The 9,784-nt window shown below is 36.6% G+C and overlaps 2 protein-coding genes across 4 annotated transcripts in view; one reads left to right on the forward strand and one right to left on the reverse strand.

The window, feature by feature from the left end:
• Positions 1 to 2,481, forward strand: part of LOC107595673 (brain-specific angiogenesis inhibitor 1-associated protein 2-like protein 2) — a 4,156-nt gene extending 1,675 nt beyond the window's left edge. The window contains exons 5-9 of the mRNA XM_016286158.1: positions 880 to 941; positions 1,068 to 1,139; positions 1,218 to 1,307; positions 1,959 to 2,090; positions 2,216 to 2,481. Coding sequence (XP_016141644.1) covers positions 880 to 941; positions 1,068 to 1,139; positions 1,218 to 1,307; positions 1,959 to 2,090; positions 2,216 to 2,335 — 476 coding nt within the window. The 3' untranslated portion in view covers positions 2,336 to 2,481. The remainder of the gene's footprint in view (positions 1 to 879; positions 942 to 1,067; positions 1,140 to 1,217; positions 1,308 to 1,958; positions 2,091 to 2,215) is intronic.
• whrna (whirlin a) overlaps positions 1 to 9,784 on the reverse strand; it is a 107,409-nt gene that overhangs the window by 46,782 nt on the left and 50,843 nt on the right. For all 3 annotated transcript variants that reach the window (XM_016286155.1, XM_016286156.1, XM_016286154.1), the window contains exon 4: positions 3,828 to 3,953. In XM_016286155.1, coding sequence (XP_016141641.1) covers positions 3,828 to 3,953 — 126 coding nt within the window. The remainder of the gene's footprint in view (positions 1 to 3,827; positions 3,954 to 9,784) is intronic.

The raw sequence follows: 9,784 nt of genomic DNA on the forward strand, positions 1-9,784 counted from the left end.
TGTGTGTGTGTTAGAGATCAGGTGTCCATGTGAGCATTGAGACTTAAATTATTGATGCATGGTCTCATTCTTTCACCCCTTTAATTGATTCACCTCAGCACATTACACTCATCACATATAATAATGTTAATAAAAGATGAAAAGATAATGTTTTTTTTTTTTTTGGACAAGCTACATGATAAATGTTAAGACTTTTCTTTTTAAAACTTTCCAGAATTAATATAATTAGGTATAACTAATTATAGATATGCATAATTATGAGAATGATTAGTTAATTAATTTACAAGACTTATTACCAGTTCAATTGAATCACTGTAATATTTAATATATTTCTTTAGTAAAAGTTATTAATAATGAAACTTCTGTCATAATTTGCTCACCCTCATGTTGTTCCAAACCTGTATGACTTTCTTTATTCTGAGGAACACACAAGAAGATATTTTTGAGAAATGTTTCGTACATTGAAACAAATGTTGTCCATACGTTGAAAGTTAATGGGGTCCAAAAAAGATTTTTTTTGGACCCCATTGACATTCATTATATGGACAAAAATAATTAAAACATTCTTCAAAATATCTTATTTTGTGTTTTTCAGCAGAAAGAAAGTCATACTGGTTTGGAACAACAAAAAGGTGAGCAAATGATGACTTTTAATGGTGAAATGGTGAACTAATGCTAGATGATCATTAAATTCAGTTGCTTATTTCTGGTCTCTTAGTTTGTTACGGTTCGACTGCATTACTGCATTAAACCACAAAAGCTGGCGATCGATCCCCATGATATTAACACCGTTTACAAAAACCCACTCTTCCATTTCTGCACTTATTAAATATGTATTCATGATCGATTATTTAATTAATGTATTTGTTGGTTTCCCAGGTGACGTGTTGATTCAGATATCAGAGACCCAGCGGAAGCTCACTGTTGAAGTGGAGGGTGTGGTAAATAATTCTTTTTCTGTCTTTTCTAACTAAATGTTTTTTTTTCTGGTAAGTAAACAGTTTTTTCTTCAAGTCTCTCCATCTGATTGGATTCATAAACCGTCTTCATTGCTGGTCTTGTTCCAGTTCCGCTGGTTTCACATAGAGGTTCTGCAGGCCATGGACAAGAACGTGAAGCTGGATGAGGAATACATTGAAGTGAGTATGGAACCACGTGTTATGTATTGAGACGTGCATATATGTGTATGAGCTGATATATTTTCTGTATATGTGTAGGGCAGCCGTAGAATTTATGAATTGGAAGTGAGAAATCAGGCTGCAACACTGGAGCGACAGCTGAGACGTGGTGTGTTCAGAGACTCACTGGTAAGTTCATAAGTGTTCATACATGCATATTTGTGGGTTGATGTTATTTTGGTTTATAGATAAGTCACCCAAGTCATCAGTTTTATGTTCCCTTTGTCTACAAAGTTTTCCCCAAGTATTGCACTTAACAGTAATGGAATGTCCTCAGATGTGTTCGCTCTGACAGGGATTACATCACTAAAGGCCACTGTGTCATTGTATTGTAGTTGCTAATTCAACTGTAGTATGCATCCTTATCAAGAGGCGGATCACATTATCTTTGCTGCCTACTTTTCCATTGGTTGTAGTCACATTTCGCCACTGCTCTTTTGCACCTTATTAGTAGTCGCCAGAAATCACAGTCTTAAAATTTTCACTGAAAAAATTTCAGGTGTAAACAAAACAATATATTTTCTGTATGTTGTGTACAAAATTGTCTTAAGGGTTGCTCACACCTACAGCTTGTTATGACAAAATGACTGCAGGTCATTGATTTTCAGTGACAGTTGACAATTTGAAGCAACATAGGCAAAAACTACCTTTGGCAATATGACAAAGCCGACTTCAACTTTTTGCGCAATGTGGCAACTGCCACTGTGAGTGAGGACAGTGAAGCTCACTATGTTTTGGAACAGAGCCTGTGTCTCAGTGCATGTGTTTGTGTGGATGCAGGAGGGCAGTGAGTACATGCAGTACCTGAGGCAGAGCCAGCATGAAATTCTCAAAGAGGAAGAAAGGAGATATCGTTTCCTGGCTGAAAAACATTGTGGACTTACACAATCACTACTATACCTTATCAACAAGGTACAGCTGCTTTCCACTGGAGTTCATTAGCCAGTGTGCACTCAGTCATATACAGTAGATCCTCTCTCCACTTCCATCCAAACCTTATCGGCTCACTGCACAACCATCTTTCCGTGTGTTGACAGACGGGAGTATCTCTCCAGCAGAGAGCAGATGGTTGGAAAGAAAAAGTCAGTGAGAGCAGAAGTTCCAGACCTCGAACACCCACTCCATCAGATCAAGAAGCTCAGGTGACACTGGAATGATGGGAATGAAGAGTAACTGCTCATCTATCCATATTCCCTCACTTTTCCGTGCTGTTTTAGGCTAACTGCGAGCCCAGACATTTCCACAATTACATAATGGAACAGATGGATAGCTTTGTGTCCAAAATTAACTTTTTATCACATCTGTCAATTGTGGGTGAATTTACAAGCCATGAAATTGTGTTTTGCATCATTTAAAGTCATGAAACTTGTTTTTGCGATCAATTTCAGGATTATTTGATCAATAGAAAGCTCAAAAGGACAGCATTTATTTTAGAATGAAATATTTTGTAACATTACACAGTAAATGTCTTTTCTGCAACAATTGACCAAAATGTGTCAGATACATAAAAGTATTAAATTTATTTCAAAATAAAATACTGACCCCAAACTTCTAAAGGTTAATGTACAGTATATGTTATATTTCAGACAGCACATGTGCCATGATAAATGCATGTGAATCTGCTTTCATGTTTGTGGATTCCCACAGCAGCAATGAAGCATTGTAAACACAGCTTCCTGCCAAACCACTGCCCAGAAATCCATCTCACATCTTTCTTCTGAACAGACATATGGAAAACATCCAGCACTCTCTCCAACTCTCTCTCTCGCTCCATGAGTGTATCTGGATCGCCTTCCTTTTAAACTGCCATCTCCTCTCAATCCCATCATGAATCTAAAGGCTGGGCACAAAGCGAACTGCCAGCTTGAAAAGAGCTTAAAACTTTCCCTGACACCACATAATAATTATATTCACCTCAAATTGTGGCAAAAAAAACAAACAATGGAAAAAACGCAGGATGCCTGGGCATATTATTCAACAGAAGAATAGCTAGAGGAAAAATCACAGGCACTTCACAGTGGACTCCAATATTTCTTTCTCCTTCTTTCATGCACAAACACACTTGAGGGAAGCGCTAAAATCAAAGCGGGCAGAGGTAAAACCAGCTGGACTCTTTGGACAGAATATACAAACATGTTTTATCAGTCAACAAATCAGCAGATTTGTGGGATGCCTGTTAGACAGTGGGCAAAGAACAGTGTATTTTGGTAGATACTTTGCATGGACTTTTTCATAGATTGAGATAATGATTATTAGATATTCTAAGCCCTAACCTCACCCAACCAACACAAAAACCTTTTTGCATTTTCATGAAGACATTATGAAGTCTGTTTACTAAGCTGTTTTCCTCACAGACCACATTGGCTGCTGCTCACAGTGTAGGCAAAACCTGATACAAAAGACTGAATGCAATAAAGAAAACCTTAAATATTTGGAAAGAGAAAATCAAAATTAACATGCCAAAGAGCTGTGGAACAATTAATCCAAGAAATGAGAGAGAAAGACAGACTAAGGAGTGTGAAGTATTCTCAACTGTGGGACAGTTAGAGGTCACGTAGGGCTGTGCAAAAAATCGAATGCGATTTTCATGCGCATCTCATCAGTAGATGTAAAATGAAGGGATGTGGGTAAAATAGGCATAAATTGTACCTTTAGTCCTCCACACTCTGCTGCAGAGCCTCTGTCCACACCTGTGATGTAAATACCCAGAGAGTATTCAGCCCCTCCGCGGATCATGAGACCCAGAGAACGGCCGTCATCCAGAACCAAATTTACCTGCGAAGAGGAAGAGATTGTCTGATTAAAAGCTAAATAAAATAAACAAGTTACACATTTAAAAATGCATTTCAAATCAGTGGTGGCTACGTTTTATTATTAAAGAAGGTAAAGGGGTCCTATTATGCTTTTTAAATTTTTCAACTTTTTAGTTTGTAATGTTGCCGTTTGAGCATAAAAAAAGATCTGCAAAGTTATAAAGTTCAAAGTCCACTTCAGAGTGGTTACAGTCATCCGGGTTTGATTTTGATGCAATATTTACACTGAAGCTCGCAGGCGGCTATGGTAAGGGGCATGACATTTCCCGACCAGGCGCCGAGTGCTGCCAATCACAACACACACTGGCCCAGCTAACCAATCACAGCACATTTCAGAAGGCGGGCTTTCATTTGATACAGGAACTATTTGAGCCGTTCATGCCAAACTGGGGAGAGAGGTGTTGTAATAATGTAAAATATTTGAAAAATAATGTGTTTTTCGAACAACCTAGTATGAGAGTCTCTTCTAGTACACCCCCAAAACAAAATCAAGACTTTGTAAAAGAGCATAATAGAACCACTTTAACACTATTATTTAGCACTAAAAGAGGTGTCATTTCCTTTATATTACAAAAGATTTCTATAAAAATGTATCATGGATTCAACAAAAATATTAAGCAGCACAATGTTTTTTTTTAACATTGAAAATAATAAGAAATGTTTAGATATTAGAAGGATTTCTTAAGGATCGTTCGTGTGACATCACAGCTTTGCCATCACAGGATTAAATTACATTCTAAAATAGGCTATATTAAAATAGAAATCTGTAATTACTGTATTTTGGATCAAATAAATGCAGCCTTGGCGAGCATAAGAGACTTATGAACTTTTTAACAGTTGTGTATCTTGTTTCATGATTTAAAATAGTGTTCGTGCTCAATTTATTTCACATAAATACACTTGGATTAACATTTTATCTAATGCATTAGCAATCAGACATTTTGAAGAGTGGCTTAAGCATCCAAATACTTCACACAGGCTGCTCTACACACACAAACACACTGAAAGGTAGCGCTGACATTACGGCGACAAGGAAATTGAAATACTTCCCAACCACAATGTGTTGTTCACCTCTCAAATGTAGAGCAGCCATTACTGTGCCTTACAACTATAATTCTCAAGTCTAACAACCTATGCGCCTTAGTGAACGACAGTTCTGCTGAACCAGCAGAAGGACTAATGTGACTCCCACGACCTCTTCGATATGCAGCACACAAAAGCAATAATAGTGCTGTGATTAGAATGCATCATAGAATCCCGCAGAGCCAATCAGACGGGGTCACCAGAGCACTCTGGGAGATCAATGCGGCAGTGCGCAGTCTCGTCCAAAACCAGCACCTACCTAAAGCATCTGTCGCCCACTAGCACGCTGCTTAAAGGTTAGTACTAGCCATCCCTGAAAGGTCAAGGTGGCGTAGGGCCGTAATCTGTTTTGTGTGTGTCATTGTTCATAATGCCACACATTTATAAATGTCTCTCTCATGAATGGCTTCTTATATTTATTTTTTATTTTTCTTTCGAAGCGTGCTAGAAGCTAAATAGACTTTGGCTTTCAAATTAGCTTTCTACGCAACTTTCGGTACCCAGGAATTTGTCAGAATTACCCTGCAAATTGCTTCACCACGTTGTGAGACTGAACAAGAGGGTAGTAAATCAGGGCGGACCGAGGCAGATTTCTGCTGCGCTGTGCAGTACTGATGAAGTCGGCGTGCTGTGCTAGTGCGTTCGTTTCCAACGGCCGCAGGGCCCAAGAAAGAGCGTGCGCTCTCCAATGGCCTTGGCAGATTTACACCTGGATGAACAGCTCATAAAACTCTCCCTATAATCACATTTAACAAATTCTGGCACAGAAGAACAGAAGAAATTACGGAGGGGTGAGTAATAGTGCTAGGGCAAATTTGAGGAGCAGACAGAAAAAGTGCAGCACAGTTTCCGTAAAAATAAGTTGTATAGTGTAATATTAATTGTTTTCTACATTGATTCTAATAAAACTGTTTCCTGAGCACTCAAATCAATTAGAATGGCTCGTGCGACACAGAAGACTGAAGTAATCACTGCTGATGGTTCAGTTTTGTCATCACAGGAATAAATGACATTTTAAAATATATTCAAATAGACCAATTCGTCGAGTAGACGTCACATTTACGTCACTTGCAGCTGCACGCGCATAGTGGTGGCAGAAAAACACTGGTAACAAGTGGAGGCAAATGGGTCAAATCCATGGAATAAGAGAAAAAAATATTTTTGTGCCTTTTGATGCCAGAATCGGAATGCAAATAATTTTTAGAGAATACTGTCGTCAAAGATGCCATTTGAAGCTAAACGCAGACGTTCAAACGGACATACTATGGATGAAAACAGCTATGATTACTCTACTTTTAAAGCATAAATTTGATTTAAACAATAGGTCTACATAATATTCACATATGCTGTTCATAGGGGATGCATTGTATTAGCCCTACAGTTACAGCATGACATATTTAAACCTATTACTATTAACATTTCATATAACATTTATTTATTTTATCTCACAATTCTAACTTTTTTTCTGACAAAAGATGATTTCTCCTAGTTCGGACTTTTTGACTCAAGTTTGTCAGTTCTGAGGGAAAAAAACCTCATAACTCATATTCTGAGCCAAGGGGAACAGAGAGAATGATGAGATATAATCTCGTAATTGCGAGAATAAAGTCAGAATTTTGAAATATAAACTCAAATTTATCTCTTTTTTTATTCTTTTATTCCGTGGCTCCATAGAATGCTACTTGAAAATCATCATTTTCTGCCACCAGATAGACTCCGGCCACAAAAACGTCATCACTGTTTGCAAACATTGAATTGGTCTATAGAAACCATTTATTTTAAACTGTAATAATATTTCACAATATTATAGCTTTACTGCATTTTAAATCAAATAAATGCAGCCTAAGTGAACACAAGAGACTTCTGAATTAAACAGTAGTGTATCTTGTTTATATAATTTAAAAACAAGTATTTGTGCTCTATTTAAAAAAAAAAAGCATTACATTCAGACATTTTTTTAGTGTGGGTTAAGCGTCCAAATACTACACATAGGCTAAACTCTGTGTGTTTAACAATTTCTGGCACAGAATCCAAAAAATTGAGAGGTAAGGAACAGTGCTATTTGGGAAGCGGATGGAAAAAGGTTCTCACATTTAAAAGGAGCCAAAATGGATAATGCACAGTGATTGATTGCTTAATTTATCCGACTAACAGTGTGCGCTCACAGTTCCTTAGGCAAATAATGACGTGCAAACAAAATGATTTTTTTTCTCACCCTTCACTGATTTATATATTTAATTCATATTGTTTAAAATTCATAACAGAGCACCTGCGTACAACTGCAGACGTCTTAGTTTTGTTCAGGTCTGATGGAGACTGAGTAACTGTGGAACAGACTCTTGTATTTGCTGCTTCTTAATGTTTCATACATATTCAATAATTTGCAGATAAAAAGACACCTAGCCCAAAACACTAATCCACCGGTTTGGATTTGCTCCTAATAGACGGTATTGTTCTAAATGGAAATGCATCGCCGTCAAGGGTTTATCAGCTGAGTACACATTGTGTATGTTTACCAGAAAGACTTCTGTAAAATGCAAATCAAACACACACACTAATTCACAAACATCGTTACTGGTTTTTTTAACTAATCAAATGAAATGAGCACAAAAATCTTATCAGAAGTAACAGAAAAAAATCCCAAGTAAACCAAATGAGGCTTAGTTTTAAAGAGCTACTGCCCATTAGCTAGCAGAGATGATCACAGATAGTTTAGCCCAGAGATGTTCATGTGTGACAGCGGATAAATGATGACTTATAGAAAAGGGCAGCGGTCCACTGGCACTTCGACAGCACTGAGGTTGTCATCAGCTGGCACAAATAAGATAAAGAGCTTTGGTTTACGGAAATAATAGCATACACAGCTTTCATGAAAGACAAGGCAAATTCTTCATCCGCACTTCTCTTACGCACCAGTGGAAACTAATTTCCACACTCAACCTACGGTATACAGGAGCACTTAAAACGACATCCATTTATTGAAGCTGTTGAGCTGTAAACAACGCAGCTTTAACATTGAGTGTTTAAAGACTCTTGCACATGCAAATTATCAGAAGTTCTCTATATCTATATTGTATCTCAATAACTATGTAGTTGTCTCCCACTTGGAGCGAATGGAGGTTTTATTAATATGTTTGTTCATTATTTTCTAGGGACAAAACTGCTTTATGAACATGCTTTATGAAGAAACTATTTTAGGAAAATTCAGTTATATGTTACAGTTTTTTTTAAATAGCTTTGGCACAATTTTCACAAGCAATTGGTCAATTTTTAAAACTCTTAGTACTAATATCACAACAGATAATCAAATGTTTTTTCAAACATTTCAGCATATTTTCAATTGTGTTAGTACAATAAACAGTCACAAAATATAATTTTCACTACACAAAATAAGTGTTTCATCTATATAAACGTTCCATTCACAGTAACTGCCTTTCATAAAGCTATTACTATCAAACTTTTCATTAGCATGACTTCTCATTCAGCTTAATACATTTGTCTATTATTTAATCTAACTCATCTTAATGGTTAATCAGTGAATCATTTGGTGCATCTATAGATATAGATTCAATAGATATTTAGTTTCTATAGAACGTTATTGCAATTTAGGGATAACCAAATGCACTGAATTATTTTTACACTAAAAGTGATTTATCTAAGATGATAACTACTATTTTGTCAGGGTGTGTGTGTGTGGTTCAGGTAAACCCAATTTTATGGGGACAAAATGTCCCCACAAACATGGCAATATCTGAAATCATTGTCCATTTTTGGGTCCAATGAGAAATTTTTTTTTTTCGTAAGGGTAGGTTTAGTAGGGTTAGTGTAGGGGGAGACAGTATCAAACCCATTACTCCTATGGAATGTCACCATAATGGTGTGTGTGTGTGTGTGTGCCTACTTACTGTAACCATATTTTGGGGACAAATTGGTACCCAGAAGTAAGCAAAACTTAACAAAATCACCTAAAACCTTCCTTTGAGGGCGTCCTCATTTGTAAAACTGTGTGTTTTACTATTTGTGAACATACAGCAGGACACAAGAGAGAGGAACTGATCAGAGATGTATCAGAAGAAGGGAGACAGATGGCATCAAATACAGCATTTTACATTACATTATGCCATGTGATACTGTATACAGAAGCATTAATATGGTAAAGAGTGCACATTAACTCACCCTTCATCTGAAAAATTCAGCTAGAATATAGATTCAGTCATACGGCACAGTAAGGACATTTACTGCATTGACAGTAAACTCTGTTCTAGCACAAAACCTTATGGCCATGTCATACCTTCATCACAGATTTTGATAACACACTGGATAAATACTTTTACAAAGATGATTGATTTTATGTGAGATATGCAAGTTAGGTAATGTAAGTGTATTTTCTAACATGACAGTTATTGCCTGTATTACTGTAATTATTTCAGCAACAAAGGTGATTTGAAACATGAATCTTGCATTGTTTGCTCGTGAATTAACTGATTGTTAAAAGTACTAAATTGAAAGAAGATCATGTTGTGTTTTGGTGATTAATTCAAATGTTCTCAATACATATCACAATGATCTTGTGTTTTGAAACAATAATTATGTGGAATGAAAATATGCGCAACTACAATGAAATCATGAGATTAGGATTTGAAAGAATGACTAGTTGGGTTACAAGTGTGATCAGGTTAAAGTTTTGTACTAAGAGTTTTGAAAATGTAC

This window comes from Sinocyclocheilus grahami, unplaced genomic scaffold, assembly GCF_001515645.1.
Source record: "Sinocyclocheilus grahami isolate Dianchi unplaced genomic scaffold, SAMN03320097.WGS_v1.1 scaffold207.1, whole genome shotgun sequence".
In the NCBI taxonomy this organism is placed as follows: Eukaryota; Metazoa; Chordata; class Actinopteri; order Cypriniformes; family Cyprinidae; genus Sinocyclocheilus; species Sinocyclocheilus grahami.